The sequence below is a fragment of the Arctopsyche grandis genome, chromosome 4 (genome assembly GCF_051622035.1).
Source record: "Arctopsyche grandis isolate Sample6627 chromosome 4, ASM5162203v2, whole genome shotgun sequence".
Taxonomy (NCBI): Eukaryota; Metazoa; Arthropoda; class Insecta; order Trichoptera; family Hydropsychidae; genus Arctopsyche; species Arctopsyche grandis.
Window position 1 is genome coordinate 26,198,093 of NC_135358.1, and position 22,197 is coordinate 26,220,289.

Consider the following 22,197-nt stretch of genomic DNA (forward strand, 5'->3'; position numbering starts at 1 on the left):
GTACTTTTACTCGTGGTTTTTTTATGTTTTTCTCGGAAATCTTTTGATTTATTGAACTGAAATTTCATATCTAGAAATTTAAGCTGAATACCAAGTTATGAATAAAATTTGGTAAGCATCCGTCAACCGGAAGTGTCAGTTTACTCTTGTTCGATTTTTCTTCAACTATTTTTTGGACCCCTTAAACACGTGTGATCTTCATGAAAAAATTCAAGTAAAATTCCTGTATCAATGAGATGAAAATAAAAAAAAAACACTAAATTTAATAAACCGGAAGTGGAATTTTTTCCTCTTAGAAAGGTCAAAACCCACGTTTGCCCACGATTCTGTCCACTCCCCTGAACGTATCAAAGCTGAAAAATTATATTTATATTCTTTATGTACTAACCATAGATATATAATACACATAGATCCGCCCTCATGCTTTATACTGGTCTCCCTTTTGGCGCATGCAAAATACATACACAGTTTCTCTCAGTAGGTAGGTAGGTACCGCTGCGTCGTAGGGAAAAAACCTTTTTTTTTCTTCCTTCCTTCCCCGTTAGTTAAACCTTCCCCGTTAGTTAAACCCCCCGCACCCCTCAGTTAGTGAAGACAAGATCTCCGGCCAAAATCACACGTCAGGGCCTATCTAGTGTATTATACATCAATGGTACTAACTTATGTAGAGCTGATAAGATTTTGGTCAGATTTCATAAGCCGGAAGTAGTAATTTTTTTTTAAATATTGTTTCATTATTTTATTTTAACTTTTTAATTTATTTTAATATTCTTGATATTTATTGTGTATAATACTGATAGTAATTTTAAGTAATAAAAAATATATATAAATAAAATCCGATAACCGGAAGTCGAACTTTTATCTTGTGCAAATTTCCATACATTTGCGCTTAATTTGTATCGAAAATGCTGCCAGTATGTGTGAATGTGTCTGTACGGTTCAATATCGAATATTGTTTTGTGACCTTCTTATATTCCTCAAATACATAGATAAAGTCATGGGTAGGTCATATCCGATTTTTTTATGATATTGACACCAATTAAGTTTATATTTATTTATCCATTAAATATAATAATATTGGTGGTTTACCCAGTCATGGGTTGGTCACATCCGATTTTTTTATTTAACGTTCTCTTGATACGACAAAGCTTTCCACTAGGTCCATCAGTGAAAATCTAAGATTCCCATTTTTTGCTCCAGCCTAATGTACACCAGTGGATTAAAGAAAATTTCCACTTGAGCTACTTTTCCTCCAACTATACATTCAAATATGTATCGCTAACAGGACAATGATCCAAAAAATATTCATTGATTTTAATCAAAATGTAAGTGGTTGACGATTCAGACCAATCTCTAGAAAACTTCATCGCATAAAATAACAGCTACCCTTGAAGTAAAAATCGATTTTGATTACACAAAAAAAAACATTTAAATAAAAAAATATCACCGTTATTAGTATTAAAGCCGTTCACTTAAAAACACGATGTTTCTTATTCGTATTATTATCATCAACCGTGTATACAACGCACATCCACGTACATAACATTTACCTATGCGCCGGCGAGATGAATACCGCAAAGCGGTCCGAAGCGTCGTAAGCGACCTAGGTGTCTTTCGAAAATCGCCCTACTGCACAGCGTCGTTTAGGACCACGTCTAGGGGGCGAGGCGAGTCAGGGGCGTGCGGGGCGACCCGACAGGGGTTGGCGAGGCGATCGAGGTGGGGGCGGCCGGCGGCGGGCGGCACTTCGACTGTCGAGCAACCGGCTGTCACTCGCGGTAGAGCGTGCGCCCCGTTAGCACCAAAGGCGCACTTCGCGGGCAGCGTTCGCCCCATGGCGCACGCGGTGCCCCGCTACTAAAGGGGCCAAGCCATCGCCCCACCCCACCCGATCCTCGCATCCCTATCGCAAGCGGTTTCCATCCCCCATTGAGCGTCCGAACGCGGCATCGCCATGGACGGGGACGATCCCACAGCTTCCGCCAAGGACGAGGACCGCTCCGTGTCCTTGGGGGCTGAACTCAGTCAGGCCCCACCGCCCAGCCCCTTGACCGGATGCTATCTTCTCATCATCATCGGCGAGCCACACTCGCAAGAACACAAGGAAATCATCCTAAAGCGACTTATCAAAGGTAAGGATTTCAATTTTCGTACATATATGCGGCGTCGGACTTAGGTGCCGCTCGGCAATACTCAACAGCTGATCTTGACGTTTGCCGATACGCAAGTTGTAAACACTATTTTGATCATCCTTTCTACAAAATAATTCGCGAAAATATTATATTATAAACATTTTTACCCGTTTGTGCATATTTCCCCGGCTTCACTTAGGTGACGTTTCAATTCCATTAAATTTAACACACGCGTATATCTTACTAATGTAAATTAATATATATATAATATATAACCTTTCAAACAAAAAGACTCCACTTATTGTTTCATTCAATGTAAAAAAACGCATAAAATTTTCAAATGATTAATTAATTTTTAATTTTAATAAAAAAAAACAAAAGAAGATCACAGTTTTTTCATAGAAAATTAATCAATATTTTTTCACAGCAGAAAAAATATGTTCATATTATATATATAATGTATTATTAAAACTACCGACTCAACTCTCCATTGTATCGAAAGAAGACCATTTGCACAATTTAGTCCTGATTACTCAAACTGTCTAGAATATGGAAAATATGGTCATCGATACATATATATGTATATCTAAATGTATTTTTGTATACGTTTGTCCTTTTGTGTTAAAATAAAAAGGTGTCGACGTACGGAGACGGGAAGTACTTTCTTTGGGCGTAGCGGAAACGATGTAATATAATCTTTTGTGCATTCGTAATATTTTATCGACTGTCATAAAACTACAATATGCATGTTTATAAATTACGAATGCCGTTGCTATTATTGCAAAAAATCGAACGCTTCGGCAGTTTGCGGGTTTCGCGATTACGTGCGACACTCTTCCGCCGACGTTTATTTTGTTTTATTCATAGGTATGTAGTTTTATCTGCTGCGGTTTGTTGCGAAATCGCCCTGGTGTGATGCTGAATTTTGACTTCTTTCCATTTTAAATGATGGCGACTTCGTTTTACAAGATGGCCGGCCGCCATTTACAGGACGCTTCACTCAACACTCTCGAACTGACTCCATCCATATATTATTCTGTATACCTACGTGTAATTTATTTGTATTACAATTAGTATATAAGTATAAATTGGTTTTCTTCATCACAATTTCGAATTATTTCGATTTATCTTCGTAAACAATACTTAAAAAAATCACAAGACATCTCAATCGATATTTATGATGTTGCGTCAAATTATATAATGGCAATTATTTTTGGTTTACCATTCTTAAAATATTTATTCATGCATTGTATACGATACACCGTATTTGTATACGCTCTAATTGAGGCCTTGAAATATTAATTTATTTCAACGTCAAAGGCAACAACTGTGAAGAAATGCAAATCTTAATGAAAAAAGAACTGCAACTAAATGATACGATCTATGATTTTTTGGCTGAAAATAATAAATGATAATAACATTTACTATTCGGGTCGTTTGTTACTCTCGATTCAAATAATTTGGATCTCTTCTTAAGATAAAATTTCTCTGAACTTTTATTTAAAAATTAACCGGCAATGTTTGATTTCGATTAAAAAACAACATATTTTTGAAAATACATACATATGTATATATGTACATTTAATGTACAAATACATATTCATATGTAATCTTCTGAAAATATATACAGTACAATTGCACAATTTACCTTCATATTGAGAACATCATCAAGGCTAAAAAGGTTAATTCACATGGTTAGAAGCAATGGCAAACATAAATTTTGATTACATTAAATGTCTTTTAATCTAATCATACTCTTGATGAGCAATATAGCCGTCTAAATTCCATTAGGCTGGAAAGCAATCTTAGTAGCCGGCGGCTATTATTACGTTTTCCTCTATGATGAGAGGATCTTCACTAAACGAAACTTGTAACCAAAATTTGCATACAAAGTTGCATCATTAGACATTGAAAAAGTACGACAGATAGTAAATTAGCGTACAGTGAGTATAAAATATGGCCACATATTTTCCGGTCTCTCAGCCAGTATTGTCTTCTCGCGTCGAACAATGAACCGAATTCGCGAAACGTTGAATATTCATTGCGCGAATTTCACACGATGAATTTATTATGCGGATTTGCATTCGACGAAGCAAATTTTTGAATGCGTTTGTTGCATTTTCAACGGTATCTTGAGCCGAAGATATGCACGTCGATAAGATTGAGTTTTAAACGCTCGATACGGTCAAATTGCCACATTGTGGTAATATTTGCTCGTCTTTCTTTTCATTTTTTATTCGTTCCGATCTGAAGAATGTGCACTCGCTTGAGAATTGAGTTTAATTCGAATAAGGATGGTGATTCAACGCAATGACTGTTGAGCATTTGTCCCTGAACTATTTTAGGAAGATTCACTCTTAACGTTTGCGAAAATGTCAAATAAAAGAAAGAAACTATTCACAGTACGCGTAAATATTTATATCTGCATGTTTCAATGAGACCAATGCAATGCCCTAACAAAGAAATTTAAATCACACTTGCAGACAAACTCAAATAGATAATTTAGAAGCATTATATTTCCAATATTTACAAGATAATTATGGGTCGATATATACGGAATCTGCTGTTGATACTTCGATAATAAACAACAACAAACATTAAGAATCTTCTTGTATATTTCGTGCAAATATTTAAACAATGAAAATCGCTTCGAAGAAGTTTGTAATACATATTTACAAATTTTAAATTCGTCTTGTAAAATATAATGTCTTGAATTGGCTTATTTTCGTGAGCGTAATCCAATTCAAAACGTCTGGGTCATAAATTTAGGTCAATCGGTTCATTGTCTCGGAAAATTCTTAATCGAAAACATGCAAAAATTCATAGCAATACCATAAAAAACGATTGAAATTAACATATGCGCTCTTGCGATCGATCATTGCTCTCGAATTTTGAACCAGAATATATGAATTTTGAACCAGAATATATTTTTTATGGTGAAATATTACAAAATTTTAATATATAATACATACATACATATGTTCGTATAGTATTATATTGTATCTGAAAAAACATGTCTTATAAATTTTCTAAAAAATTCTTACAAATATGCATAAATAAGTGGATTCAATTATTATAATTTATACATCTCATTATATGTAGAACATGAAATTACTAAAAACATGGTCTGAGGTAAAAAATAAATGCATTTATTTTCACGGGGAGATTTAGATGTCGATTCGAATCATAATAATTATATTCGCTTGTAATAATTATATCAATAAAATAAAATAAAATTGATAAAATGTATTTAAGGCCTGGTATTCATACTATACACACATACATATGTACATACATTATGATGTTATACATGAGATATCTTTACATATGATGCAATTTGCATTCAACATTGACCATGAATTACGGACTTTAAATTTTCCATATTAATATAAACTCTTTCCATAGAGGATATGTAGATGAAAACAATTAATTAACAATTTAATTTAATAAAGGTCAAAGCCATAATATCAAATATTCATAATTTAAAACACACATACTGAAAATTCAATGAAACTATGAAACATTTATTAGTTATACTCATTACAAATTTACAAACAACTACCCTCACATGTTAGCACATTTCTTAGAATACTAAACGCGCTCTTAAGTCGTTTGTCGGTGGACATCATTTATTGATAAGAATGGCTTTTCAGTTGTATGTACGTATGTTTTGTTTTTAGAATTAATATTTTCCCATGATGCCATTGCAGGTTGCCCCTGAGCAACGCTTATGGTATTAAACTTATGCATGCATATGTACATATTTATATACATTTGAAATCACGTTCAAAATGTGTTGACATAATGGGTAAGATGATTTTTCCGAGTTGATAAAGAGCCTTTTCAACAATGAAATCAGATAAATTGACAAACTCTGATAAGAAACGATTGACTTGAAGTCACAAATAACCGAGTCTAACCAGCAGCACCACAGAAATATTTCCGAATTAATTACTTTCAATTGAGGTCAACCCAGAGCTTCAACTCGGGATCCTCTCGGTGATGGCTTACACCGAACTAAGCTGCTGGTTATTTTATTTTAGTTAACTTGGAGGTTTTCTTTCCAGTCCGTCAGAAGAAAGAAGGTAAAGAAAATGTTTTAAAACATTTTGTGAATAGCAATTGATAGTAAAAAGGCGACTAATCTGAGTTTTAACATCATCTTTATAACATTTCTCGTTTAATTTTTTACGCTTAACTTTGATTTACACCTGTGAAAAGTTTCATCGCAACGATAATCACCTCCTCTAAGTAGAACCACGCCCGATAATTGCCAAGCGTCTTCTCAATGAATTTGTTTTACAGTTCGCGTACTTTCAACGTGTGAAAAACTGTAAAATTATTCGCCGACGGACGGTCGGCTGCAAACCGGATCGGATCCGGACGTCTGCGCTATCAATTAAAATTTTTAATGACTCATTCAGTCCGCTGCTTTGCATATGCACAACCGACCGCCATATTGGATATATCACGCCACCGGGCCATTTATCGCGATCTATCGCCGAACTTATTCGATCGGAACTGCGTATAGTAAATTATAGGGTTTATATCGATTCGGATTTTGCGCCTAGAAAACCGGAATCCGGCCGTGATGAAAAATGGCGGTGTTGCGGATAAAGCCGGAATACTGCATTGCCGAAAGGCGGACTATGACGTAACCGGCCCCCGCGCGGACGTGTGTCAAAAGTTTGTGCAAATTTTGCCTATCGAGTGGCAGCTTTTAATTTTGAAATTTATATGTCACTCACGAGTATGTACTTTCAAAGAGTCACGGAATTAAAATTAATTTATATTTCAAAATTTCATTATACAATATAAATATGTACATACCTTTGCAAACACAAAATGTACGCGAATGAAACCGTATATACGCTCTCTTTTAAAAACAGTTTTATATTGTTGAATATAATTTTTGAAAGCTTACATTTTAACTTAAAATTGCTCTGATCGTTAAAATGTGATTAAAATGATCAATTAATAATGTTAAATGTTTAATTATATGTATAATATAATGTTAATATATATATATATATATATATATATATATATATACATACATATGTATATATATGTATATTATATATTTTTTCTCATTGCTGATTTCGTGGAAATTTAAGCGTTTAATTATTTTGAAGGTGACGCTGAAAGTAATTTATATGAGATTCTGAATCGGGGCGTAATCATATTTTGATGACATGTCTCAAATTCCTTGTAAAAGTAATTTTATATTTGTAAGAGTAATTTTATATTGAGCCGTTGTAAATATTTTTTTTATTTTGCAATAATTGAATCGAAATTCAATACGCGATGATTCAAATTATTTGATTTTTAAGAATACACACATGAAAAGGTTTATATAAAACGCCAATATAAAGGGTCCATTTTGCGGTTTCTTGCTTCTATTATAATAGAACTCCCTTGAGCCATTCGGTAATCTATTTTCGCGTGACGTGTTTCTTCTTTTGTCATTTGAACCCTTTTCCCGAATTTTGATCCTGAAAGTTACCCTTATCAAACGTCAAAACGTAAGGATTTTGATCTCACATTTTCGCATTGAATTTAGTTTTGAAAAGTTGAACTAAAATATTAGAACGGACTTTTACATACATATATAATTAAATTGATAAAAATCATAATTACCTTATAATGTTTTTAGCTATTTACAAAATTGATAATTAATTCATTATACGTGCAATATCTTCATTGAGTTCACTATTTCTGGTTTGGAATTCAATACATTTGAATCATTCATTGTGGCATAGTGGAAATATTACGATCAATATTAAAAGATTGAATCAAGGATCAACGCATCCACCTGTTATCTGATTGACCAGAGCGAATAATTCCCCGATGACTTGCATTTCATGCCACAAGTTCACAAACCATCTGTATCAGAAGTCATTCACGGACTGTCGATAGTCCATGATGTAAGAAAACGGCATTAATTGCCCGCCGATTGCCGATTATAATCGCGGACATTTCGTTCCAGTTATTGGAAACTGCGGTTGTATATTATCTCTTAGCAACTCTATATTTAGAGTTTATAGTCTTGTCTCCATTTAGAAAATGAAATTTTTAAGTTTTGCCCTACGGTCGTATATTATATACGAATGGAAGCCCACGAAGTTCGCGGAACGTGGCTCGACTCCGTCCAGATGCTAGCGAACTGTGAACAAGAGTGTGCACTTTAATTTTTAATATCGGAATTTACGACCCCTTCGTTTTTGCATCCTAAAAAGTCGGGGTGTAGAATTTAGCCCGAAGCCCCGAAAGTTCGAATTCGACAAAAAAGTTGTCGAATCGTCGATTTTGCGTGTCTGATCTCGCAAAATCGAGTTCGAATCGTTGCTCGAGCTTCATATGAAAAAGTACATATATTTATCGATAGAATATAAAAAAAAACCATTTTTTTGGGAATATGTAAAAAAATTAAAATACTAAACATTAAATTTTAATTATTCATTCAAATATACATACTTGCACAAAGTAGGCAATAAATTTTGTATCATTCGTTTATAGATTTTATTGTGAAATGACTTTTTTCATGTTCTCATACTCCTTTAGATTTTAAATGAGTATTTATAAGTAGCTAGATTTAATTTAAATTTAATATTAATTTAATATTTACATTTTATTCAATAAAAATTTGCAAATTTTAATTTGAATTTCAAAATACATTAGGACTGCGTTCATTTGAATAATTTTATAATATTTGATGTCTAGTATGTATATAGTTTCGAAAGAGACTTTGTATGTATGTATGTAAGGTTTAAAAGTTTGTTGGGAGCATCGAAAATAAATCGAAGTTTCTACGACGACGACATTGATATCGTTGAATATTATTTTTTTTCGATTCAAATACATAAATTTAATAAAAAAACAAATGAATGTTTACTATTAGATTGCTTTGCCATGTTTAAGCTGTTTATATTACAAATACCGAGCGAAGCCGGGTGAAATCACTAGTATACAATATGTAAAAGCATTTCATATTTAAAAAAACATAATTTCGATGTATAGAATTATATAAATATTAATAAAAGTTTATTCGTTGTTAATTCAAGCAATATCGTTATCCTAATCAACAATCCTGAAATCCTATCCCAAATTTAGTTTACAATAAATAGCGGATTTTAAAATCTATATATGTATATAAAATTGAATGTTTGTCTGTCTGTCTGTCTGGCTCGAAGAAGCTCATAATCCTCTGAACCGATTACGGTGGAACTTAAAGGATTTGTTAGATTTGTTGGAAAGATTATTGTGAAAAAAAATCGGCCAAAATCAGGAGTGGAAACGGGAAAAACGGGAATGAGTTACATTGAAACGCAATAATTTAAAATGTTTTGGCGTCGTGACCTGCGTTGTTAGGGTAAAATAAACAAATAATTGAATAATTTCAAATGTGTTTTTCTGACAAATTGGAACGAGAACGGGATTGGGAACGGAACGGGAACGGGAATTGCATGCGTTATTGTGGCGTTCAGCTAGTATATTATATATTTTTATTGAACAAAAAATAGTCGGGTTTAAAAAAATTCAAATAAAAACGTAAAAAAAAAAGTTCAATTATTTTATTAATTTTCACGATGACACCGATTTTGTTCAGTTACGGTTACGATTTCAACCAAACATACATTTCGCAAAATGTATTTTAAAACACACAAAGGACTATCGTTGCAGATTCGCCGAGAAACACGCAATCGTGTCATTTATAAACTAAAAAGGTAATTATTTCATGGAAAAATTGCGGTGTTTCGCTGCTAACTTCATTTTAAACCGCGTATGAAAAAAGCAATATGAACTCGCACTTATCGTTGTAAATTCTATTGGCTCACATACAAATGCCTTCAGTATACATATATGTAAGTGAATACATAATGATTTTTAAAAATGATGTGTATGAAACTGTATTGCAGATACTAAAATCATTATTTTTGCCATTTCAGAACCGATATTGATTAAGTATTTTTGTATAAGGATCAGATTATAATATCATGTGGAAAATAGTTCACACTTCAAGGTGAGTCCAATTTGTACGAATTTAAAGTTTTGATCCATTTGTCCGACACGCAATGCGTCTAACGTTCCAGTTTAAGCTAATTCGTACAATTACTATTATGACGGCAATCATGGACATTTATGGATAGTTAATGACTGCGGACATATTATACATTGTATGAGTATGTAGGTACATACATACATATGCACATACATACATAGGGCAAACTTTCAATTGCAAACTGTATGCTATTGATTTTCAGCAATTTCAACATCGTTTCATTTGATAAAATTCGATTGAACTTCTTCTCCGACGCAAATAAAAGTACCTACCTTTTATCAATTAAAAATGATTGTTTCCTCTTCCTATTTTACGGAACAAACTTCGCCCTTGCAATATTACTTCTATCATCGCCGAACGGAGAAAAGCAACCGGAACAAATTGACGAAGCTTTTATCTACATATATTGTCATCTCGGGGTAATAATTGCTCGTCTCCTTCCTCTCTCCGACCTTTCCTTTGTTCGATTTCTTATTGTTGGTGGAGATCATTAAATTTTAAAGCGGTTTATGGCTGTCTACGTACCTTCGATGTAGTAGTAGTCGTCATCCCAAAATAAGCACCGAGGGTAGACTTTGAAGCTCGTTTATTATTCATCGAGAAGAGCTTATTCCAGTCTAAAGTTTAAGTGTCATGTCGTTTCCAAGTTTCAAGATGTATCTACATACATATAATATAAAGCTCAAAATTCAAGCCATTCGCAATATTCTATTCATATTTTATTTCACAAATGCGCAGTTCGTGAATTAACTATATTAACTTATATCTTTCTCAATGTAGAATATGTTTTATGATAGTTAAAATTTGATTTATTATATTTATGTAAATTGTCTTCAAGAAAATAAGCTAGAAGCAATACTTTGTTGGATATGAATATTTCATGATAATTACTTTGAGAATCAGCTCAGATAAATGCAGTTGAAATTGAAAAATTTCGAAATCTCTTATCATCTAAATATCAGAAAGACATACTCGTGAACTCAAAACGGAATTCAAATGGTCAGTATTAACATTAAACGTTACTTGCCATATATTTGTTTTAATTTATAAATGTAAAAATGCACATGTAGTTTAAAAAGAAATAATCAATATGAACTTCGTAGACTGATTTAAATTTTAAATGGTCGTTTTAAAACAAGTCAAAAGAAAACATTTCCAATTGCTAAAGAGGAAAAATTTCTCCGTTTCCAACTTTATCACTTTTATATTTAACGAGTGCGGTTTCTTGAAGTAAATGCGACAAGTTTGCTTTTTACTTTTTCGAGTAAAATATTGTAATTTTGAATTTGTAGAATTTTTTCTATGTATATAATTCTAAGAATAAAGAAATTCTCCACCGACATCGATAAAACAAAATAATATATACATATAACAATATAACACCATGGTGTATATTTTTAATAGTACAAAACTCTGAACTAAATAATTAGAATATGTGTCATTTTGGCACACGCACTAGTTCGGCAATTACAATTACGGTCATATTACCACATACATACATAGGTACGTCACAATGTGGATCTATTACATGGAAAAATATCATTACATCAAATTTATAATTAGTGCTATTATGCACCGTCTAAATGGCTCAAACAGTTTATACTGTTCTAGTGCTATGTTAAAATATTGTAAAGATTTAAAGTTAATATTTTTTTAACCGTTAAATTCTGTGTCGAAATATTATATATTAGAATAAAACGTGCTTTATCGTAACATTGCATTTTATTATACCATAAATACATATCTCATAACGATCGTTAAAATAAAACCACGAGTTTTGTTGAGAAAAAAATAGTTATTTTTAATATAGATAATTTTCTAAATTTAATAAAGGTATTAAATGTAAAAGGTGATCTTTATTTGAACTTGAGTTATAATATATAAGGGATAAGCAATTAAACAGGGCTATGGAGTAGGTTCAAAGTTTTTATTTATTTTATGATTCGACTCCGACTCCAACTTGAACGCTTTTAGTATGATCTTTTTTTACCAACAATTTGTTAATAATATGAATTATAATGATTTTCAAAATATAAATATTTAAGAAATTTTAGGAATTAAAAAAATCACTAAAATTGACATGTAACCCAATATATTGAATTATTATTAATTTAATAGGTATAAATAAAAAGTAAGCACATTAATATGTACATGCATACATAGTTATTGTATATGAATTTCATACACAAATAAATCAGTGAAAAAAATGTGAGTAAAAAAATGTATGAGACGGATGAAACAATCTGCTTTGGCCACATCAAAATACGTGCATTTATAAAGAAATTTATAATTTTTTTATTATTTTATTTACTTAATTTGACTCTTACCGTAATACTATTAATTAAAGAAAATAATAAAAAGGAGGATTCGGTAGATTTATTACGACTCCGACTCCGAATCCGCTTGAAACGCTCTGGCTCTACGACTCCGAATCCGACTCCACAGCCCTGCAATATGGGGTACGCAAATATCGTAAATATATTATATGTATTTAATTTCGATACTCGGGTATAACCAAAGAGATGCCATTAAAATTGTTCTTCAATTAATTTGCTCGTAAAATTAACTTGGTAGTAATGTATTATTTAAGATACTTTTAATTAAAATTTCTAGAGGTGTATCGTTTAAATATTCGTCAGGTAATTTCAAACGTGATTCCTTCCTGTGTATGCAAAATATGTATGGTTTCAGCGGTTAGGCAGATTGATGTGTGCAACATTAATTTAAAAGCGAGGGGGATGTCGAAGCTACATTTTTAATCGAATTTATTCGACTAAAAATTGCGTTTGCATGAAATTTAGTTTACACGGCTTCTTTTTTTTCTGAAATTGAAATTAAATATTTTTTGAATTTTTTTACAGTTTCACGCGGTTATGTGTATGTACATACGTCGTCAATCACTGAATGTTGTAAGGTCGACATTTTAAGTGTACACTCTCTCTCGTTAACGATCCGCTCGCCGTTCGAATTTTACGGATAGAATTTGTTTAATTTAGCAGAAATTAAACGAGAATATCTACTCGATTTATCCCCATTGCCATTTTGGACGATGGAGTTTCATTGTCGTTGTTAAAACGATTAATATTCGAGAAGCGTACGACGTCCAGACCGCCAAATAAACGACACATCGTTCGTCTGCGGATAGTGAGTCACGTTTAGAACGATTGTCTCGTGTCTTAAATTCACCTCCGGTCGATTTTCAAACGCTTCAGCTGAAGAAGTACCTATACAGTATATTATGCTGTGAAATAAAATGAGAAATAGAATGCGGCACAACTTTCCACGGACAATGGATTCGAGTTGGTGCTTCCAATACGTACATATGTACATACGTATGTACATATGTACGTACGAGTATCTCGATCCACTTTTCTTTCGTATATGTAAAAGTCATGTTGAAGTTATATGGGATCTGGAGGAAAGTATGAAGGTAGAAGTTGGAAACTTTCTTAGATCCGAAGGTATTTGACCAAAGAATACGTTCTTAAAAGCTTTGGAGGCATCCAGTTTAAATTGATCGTACAATAGTGTTCGTGTTCATTGTTCATTATTGTAATTTCGAGGAAGTGCGGTGTTGAAGTTCCAACATTAAAATGTACATTTAAATTTTAGATAAATATTTAAGTTTTGAACCAACATACGCGCGCTTATTTGCGTTGTTTCCGATGTTTGAAGTTTGCAAACATCGTTCGCAGATAAATATTACACACAATAATTTACGGTATTTGGTAATGAACTGTGTGTACAGTATGCATGCGTACATGCATACATATACATATGTACACATACACATGTGGTAGTTCTTTTAAAGATGATTTTTCTTGTTTTGTTTCAGGTGAGTTGTTGCATTCGCAGCCAAATATTTGAGAAACCTTCAAAACCGTGAGTACATAATACGTATGTTTTGTATACATTTCATTTTGAGTGTTTTTACAAACAATGCAGTGTTCTATGGCGTGTTTCTATTAAAGAAATATGTTTATCAATACTGGACAAAAATTCCGTTAGTTTTTCATTATATTTTGACCTTTCCAACCATTTTGTATTATTTTTGTGATATTTATGTATTTTAAATATGAAACTTAATTAGTACATTTGACAAAGATAAATTTAAAATTAATAATCTTAGTAAAAGTTCTTATCTTTATAGTTAGTTGTTCATAGATAATGTAGAAAGGTTTTAAGTGGTTCAATTTTATTTAAAATTCAACTTTACTTTTTTAAGTCAATGTTCATTATGGTTATATCAAGAAATAATGCTTTCAAAGTCAAATCGTAAAAAAATGTTTTACAACATATAAAAGCAACGCTTTTAGTTGGATTTTCTTTACAGAAAGATTTGCATGGACTAAAAAGTCAAATAACTGTTAATAAATAAAATATTGCAAGACCCAAATCAACACTTTTTGTAGGAATAAAATTCTAACATACCTACATATAAAATTATTTTTTTATTTCAATATTTAATATATTAAAAACAAATCAGTCCATAAAATATTAACGTGGTCAAATGAAAAACCATTTAATTACTTCAAACTGTCCTACATCATCTAATGAATATTTTTTATTTTTTTTTTATTTTTTTATTTTTTTTACATATATACCAGGAAGGCCTTACAGGTAAATCCCAATGCGCCTTCCTGGCCAATTACAAATACAAATACAGCATTTTTATTTTAAGTCGTTGAATTGCGAGACACTGAAAAAACTCGCAAATTAACGAGACATCTATGAATTGTACATAAATTTTTATTGTACTTCAATCAAATTTTTCAAATAGTGGTGATATAGTAGGTAGGAAGGATTTTTAGCCAATTTTTTTTTCCGGGAACCGTTTCAACAATGAAATCAGAGAAAATTGGCAAACTCTGATAGGAAACGATCAACCTGGAGTCACAAATCCAGGTCTGACCAACAGCATACTCTGAAAAATTCATTTTCATTCAGGGATAGACCCCGGCACCTTCTTGACGGTAAGCAGAAGCTTAACGTCCGAGCTATGCTGCTGGCTATCAACAATTTCCTTCATTAAATTTTATTAATTTTATTATAGTTTTTCCTTTTTACTTAAGTACATATTTTCTAATAAATTGCTCCCTAATTTAGCCTTTTGAAGCGTCCAAAAAAAAATTGTTTTAAATCATTTATTTTTATCATCTGTTTAAATTTACACAACCGAATCAATTGAGAATGAAAATATTGAAAAAAAATTAAGCCATAGAGGATGCATTTTCAATTTTATATATGTAAATACACATGTACATACATATTTACCAAATGATATCATTCTGTTTGATAAGCTTTATAAACGCTCCATTTAAATCGGTTCAAATCCACGTAATTTGCCAGTGAAATTATTTGTCGAACATTATCAGATACTCTCATACAAATACATAGACTTTCGTATAAATTCCATTCGCTCGGAAAATAATTCAAGGAATCGGAGCACCGCACCGCAACGAAGGCGCAGGTCCAATTTGCCGAGTGACTAATTAATTATTCGAGCGATACGTTTTCACGTTCGGCCGGGTTTTGATGGGTACGAAAGAGACGCATTATTATTATTATCGACCAACGTTATTGGATGGGACTGTATAAATTATATATGTAATATATAGGTATAATATTATATATACATATATATCTAATATTATGTTTTATTACGGTACGTCGTAAGTCCTGCGAAATAAATACGCGTGGGCTTTCATTCGGCCATACGTAATGATCGGTGTCGAAATTACGGTTCGGCAAATATTACCCGCCAAATAATTTAGTGGAAGTTTTCGCCGATGGGAAGAAAGCCTTTTTTCTTTTTTCGAGTCCCTCGGGGAATTTTCGCGTTGGCGTTTGCCATTATTATTTGGGAAAGCGAAACGATGCCATGTACGACGTACATATAACGGAAATTTCGGGTAAAAATATATCTTATGAAATATTTTTTTTAATTTTTAGGTCAAATAATTTAATTTCAATGACGAAATTATGTAGATATAGTAGCATGTATAAATCAGTAAATAAATATTCACCCAAAGATTTTGTTCGGAAATTACAAATGAAACGTTTAACTTCATAAACTGATAACTGTATATGTACATTATTAATAATATTTATTTATTTATTTTTTATTTATTTAATTTATTATTTTAAAATATTATTATTTTAATTTGATATATGAATTAAAATAAATCTATATGTATGTTTAATAATACATAATATCAACAAAAAAAAACAGCAAATATAGTCGTAATCGTGATCGCAACCGAAGTCTTAACCGAAATCGTAATCGAAATCAAAGTCGACGAAATCGAAACTAATGTTTGAAAATGAAAAATACATTAAACAAAAATATTATAATAATAATGGAATCAGTAACTGACCCGGAATCAAAATCGAAACCGGAATCGAAATCCAAATCGATATAATTACTCTTGATAATTCTAAAATATGTTTTTTTGAAATCTTGCCGTTTGCACCCACCACATTACCCACACAATTCCCTTCCGTTTTTATATATTATATATTATTTTTGTTTTTCGTATGTTGTTAATTTAGGAAATATTCATTTGATATTTTAAAATTATTTTCGTGTGAAAATATAATAGATCTAATAATATTTCACAACATTATACATATACAGCACGTTTTAATCATTGTACGGGGAAAAGCGTTTTGAGCTCGTTCAATTTTAATGAAACTCAAAAGCTTTCAATAGGTCTTTGTCGTTAATATTATCGTCGAATTTCATACAAATTTGTTCGAGTTTGATTAAGCACCCTTTAGAAGCAATAAATCTTCCACATAATTGCTTCCAGCCAAAAATCTTTAACGAACTTTACTTAATAGAATAATAGCAAACAGAAACGGTGTTTCCCAACTGTCTATCAGTTCTTTTTCATATTTAAATTATATTAAAGTAATTCGTGTAATTTTATATACTTTACTAAAGTTATTATTAAAATATTAAATTGCAAACCGCACTCACATATATAAATCCGTTGTCTCCAAAGAGGCGTCTCACGATAAAGATCTGTAAAAAAGTAGTATAACAATTGCTAATCTATTATTATCATAACTAACTACTTTCACTTACAAAGTAACCCTGTTAAATGGCATGTAATAACTCATAAGTGATCCAAGTGATACCTAGGATGACTATATGTCAAAGCTGACCACAGAGAAGAGTTTATGGCGGTAAGAACTCACTCCTTGAATGGAAATCTCTCTCAAGTACCGCCTTTTTCTCAACACATCTTGGATAAATGCGAGAAAAATAATATCCAAACCTCCAACAAGGTAAGAGTGACGATGGATGATAGCTTAGCTAATAGAAACCTGTATTTAGCCACGTACAATGTAAGAACGTTATCGAGTGAAGGAAGTGTGCTTGCATTAGAGAATGAACTAGAAAGTATCAAATGGGATTTAGTAGGACTTAGCGAAGTAAGACGAAAACAGGAAAACCAAATAATCCTAAAAAGTGGTAACTGTCTCTACTGGAGAGGGCTACCAAATGGTAGAATAGGAGGAGTAGGGTTTCTTATCAATAAGAGAATAGAAAGAAATATTATAGAAATAAACGACATATCGGAACGTATTTGCTATGTAGTATTAAGAATCTCGAGCAGGTACACTTGTCAAATCTTCCAAGTGTACGCCCCCACATCTAGCCACCCAGACGAGGAAATAGAAGACTTCTACGAAAAACTACAGGGCGCATACGATAATAGCCGCCACCACTTTAAAATAATCATGGGCGACTTTAACGCAAAAATAGGACAAAAGGCAAACACAGAAAGAGCAGTAGGCAATTTTGGTACCGGCCAAAGAAACGACAGAGGCGATCGCCTCATAGAATTCGCAGAACACAACAGGCTCTTCATCACTAATTCATTTTTCAGGAAAAACACCAACAATAAGTGGACTTGGGAGAGTCCTAAAGGAGACAGAAACGAGATCGATTTCATCCTAACAAATGCCCTGCACTCCGTTAAAGACGTTAGTGTTTTAAGTAAAGTAGATATAGGCAGCGATCACAGATTAGTCCGTGCCAAGATGGCCATTAATATAAATTGCGAACGTAGGAAATTAATAAAAGGATGCAGTAACTCTCCAGATTTCGCTCAACTAAGGTCTAGGAAAAAGGAATTCGAACTCGAACTTGGAAATCGATACGGGAAATTAAACCCAGAAGCAGACATCGAGGAATTGAACACTGTAATTAGTTCGGTTCTAACCTCAACAGGTAAGAAATTAGGTGGTTTCAGGAAACAGATTAAATTAAGCAAAATTTCAGCGGAAACAAAAAACCTAATTAAGCATAAAAGGAATTTAGATAGGGATAATAATAAGCAAGAATACAATCTAGTAAATAAGGAAATTAAGAAGAGAATAGTCAGGGATGTCAGGGATTTTAACAGCAAGCTAATAGAAAATACCATTAAGAATAACCGTAGCCTGAAAAAGTGCAAACAGGATCTTTTCTTAGGCAAAAACCAAATGATCGCAATCAGATCAGAGAGCGGAGTAATAATTAGGAATAGAGAAGAAATCATAGACAGAGTTTACACGTTCTATGCAAAACTATACGAGAACGACAACGGCCAATTCCCCACTCTGGAATCGACACACGGCCAAAGGGTTCCTGCAGTATTGCCTAGCGAAGTAGAGGCCGCGCTAAAAACTGCAAAGAATGGTAAAACCCCAGGGGAAGATAATATTCCCATCGACTTACTAAAATGTGGCGGCCCCCCCCTAATTAATATCTTAGCTAGGCTTTTCAGCAAATGCATCCAGAACCAAGCTATACCAGAAGGATGGAATAACGCAACTATCATTTTAATACACAAAAAAGGCGACAAAAGCGATATCAAGAACTACCGACCCATTAGTCTACTTTCAGCGGTCTACAAGCTCTTCACGAAGGTTATTACAGAAAGGCTGAAGAATATCCTCGACGAGAACCAACCTATAGAGCAGGCAGGGTTTAGGGCAAATTTCAGCACAATGGACCACCTCCAAGTAGTTGGCGAACTAATCGAGCGCGCCAACGAATATCAACGGCCACTGTGCCTAGGTTTCGTCGATTATGAGAAAGCCTTCGATACAGTTAGTCATAATGCAGTACTTAACGCTCTAAAAACACAGGGAGTGCCGGAACCCTATGTGGGACTGTTAGCTACAATATATAAGAATGCCACAGCTTCAGTTAAAATTTTTTCAGGTACAGATAGATTTAGCATAGGAAAAGGAGTAAGACAAGGAGATACAATCTCGCCCAAGTTATTCAATGCGGTGCTTGAGGGAGTTTTCAGGAAATTGGATTGGGATACAGCCGGAGTAAGCATCAATGGTCGCTTTTTGAGTCACCTTCGGTTCGCAGACGATATAGTTTTAGTAGCTCGTGATTCAGCTGACCTACTTATCAGACTAACACAGCTGGACAGGGAAAGTAGAAAAGTAGGATTAAAAATTAACGTAGATAAGACTAAACTAATGTTCAATAGTTATTGCATGCCTGATAGCATCCCCTTAGATGATAAACCAGTAGAAGTAGTAAATAATTATTTATATTTAGGTCAAATAATTGACATGTCTGGTAGTAAAAATGAAGAGATAAAGAGACGTATGAAATTGGGGTGGAGTGCATTTGGACGGATGAATGCTGTTTTTAAATCAAAAATGCCACTCTGCCTGAAGAAAAGGATCTTTGATCAATGCGTTTTGCCAGTGATGACGTATGGATGTGAAACTTGGACACTGAACGCCAAGATGCAAAATAAAATCCAATGCACTCAAAGAAGTATGGAACGCTGTATGCTTGGCATAACGAGGAAAGACAGGAAGCGGAACACGTGGGTGAGAAATATGACAAGGGTAGTGGACATAGTGGATAGAGTGAAGAGATTGAAATGGCAATGGGCGGGTCACGTAGCTAGGAGGATGGACGAAAGGTGGACAAAAGAAGTGCTTGAATGGTACCCGAGAGAAGGCAAAAGAGTAAAAGGAAGACCGCAAGGAAGATGGGTGAACGAAATTAGGAAAATGTGCGGAATGAGATGGATGAGTGTTGCGCAAAACAGAGACGAGTGGAAGCGTGTTGGAGAGGCCTTCATCCAGCAGTGGATGGCGAATGGCTGTAAATGATGATGATATCCTCGACGAATGGAAATAAATTTCTTAGTCGCATTTTCAAACCATCCGTCATTTCTCTACACTTTATCACATTATGTATAGTTGAGAAACAACATTATATATGTACAATATATACATATGTATGAATGTATAGTATAAATATTCATGTCAGCTAAGTATGTACAACAAAATCGTTTGTTTGCCGCAATGCCGTATCTCCGGGTCGCTTTTACAATATAATCGTTTCATAGGACAAAACCGCATATCCCTTATCCGACTTCGGGGTCTGAATAAAACAGTAGTTAGCCTACGTCGACCGGAATTGTTCCGATTAATTCTGAACATCGCTGAAAGCTCCTGAGATAACTTCCTGTGCATTTGACCGAAGCTGTCCCGACGATTTCGGGTCAAAATTCGTCGAGTGGTTTCACACATACATTGTATGTACACTTGTACGCTTGAATGTGGTGTTTGAAAAAAAAATCAGAAATTGCTCGCTATTCGGCACACAATGGTATCGTAGTATCGTTTATTGTAGTACATTACAGTAGGGATCGTTGCCAGGCTATTTTACAAATAAAAAACCGCACTATCGAACGGATAGAATGTATGTATGAGTTATTTCTTTTTTGTATTCATTGTGTGTGTTCACTCACATTCGGCATTCATGTTTGGATTCATATTCAATGTACATATTATTTTATTGTATTGATCCGTAGATGTCGTTCATACGTACGTTAATACATAAGTAGGTGTAGCGATCACTTCGTTAACTTTGAAAGATATAATATTTCGTATTATTTATATTTTTTTGGTCAATATTGAATTAAGTTTCAACGAGCTTTTATCTTTGGGTTTTAATAATAAACGACGGTGAAAATTTGATATTTCAGATTCTGAAATATCGTGTTTAAGTATTTTGACAGGCAAATTTCATTATGTTGTGACAAATTATTATTTTTGCTTGCGTCGAGTTTTCAATTTCGATTAAATTTAACGTCATTCAATTAACAATTCGGTTGTTAACTCCACTCAGAATAGACATTTAACTCCACTTAGTAGACCTCAGTATATGTATATATGCCTACTTATAGCGATTGTATAACTATTATATAACGTTTTGAAAATATAAATGTTCATTATTGTTAAAAATAGAACGATTCGTTAACGATTCTCAATGAGTTTAATACAATTCCTATTTCTGATATCTCTAATGGGAGAAAATCGTACGCTTTTTAAAATAAGGAGAAAAAAAAACGCTCCAATAAAATTTGCATGGAACATTCATTCGGATTCGATGGAAATGAATATTGCTGAACCACTCGGAAATAAGGGAAAGCGACAGGGAGATGTAAAATGGGGGAAGGTGGACTGAAAAGAAAGTTTCACTCGCCTGAAAAATAAAAATGTCTCCGCCACGGTGTTTCGCATTTTTACGGAGACAATGGCACTTCATTGCAAATAATGGCGAGGTTTTTATGAAGGTGAAAAGCGACAGGGCCGACTTGATAAAAAAAGCTCGAGCTTTTACCTAGCGTGCCGGTGGACAAAAAAGAAGTGCTTTTAAAACAGTTCAGTCGAGGGGATAACTCGTGTATTCAAGGTGATTTGCAGCGACAGCCTCTGCTTAACGAACATCTTTTTCATTTTTTATTCCAAACGAGATTGAGCAGTCACGTAAAATTAACATAGTTAATTTTAATCATTTGTTAAGTTTAAAATTTAAAATTTATATCGCTAAAAATAAATCTAGTGTATTGTTTCTTATTATATACAATATAATATACCTATTACCTATACATAGATAAATACATTGAAGCACTTTCCTTCAAATATACGCAGAAAAACGCAGAAAAACTGCGTTTACCAACA

General features: G+C 33.2%; 1 protein-coding gene across 1 annotated transcript in view; it reads left to right on the forward strand.

The window, feature by feature from the left end:
- Positions 1–1,712: 1,712 nt before the first annotated feature.
- LOC143910811 (uncharacterized) overlaps positions 1,713–22,197 on the forward strand; it is a 142,131-nt gene continuing 121,646 nt past the window's right edge. Inside the window, exon 1 of the mRNA XM_077429407.1 lies at positions 1,713–2,132. Coding sequence (XP_077285533.1) covers positions 1,955–2,132 — 178 coding nt within the window. The 5' untranslated portion in view covers positions 1,713–1,954. The remainder of the gene's footprint in view (positions 2,133–22,197) is intronic.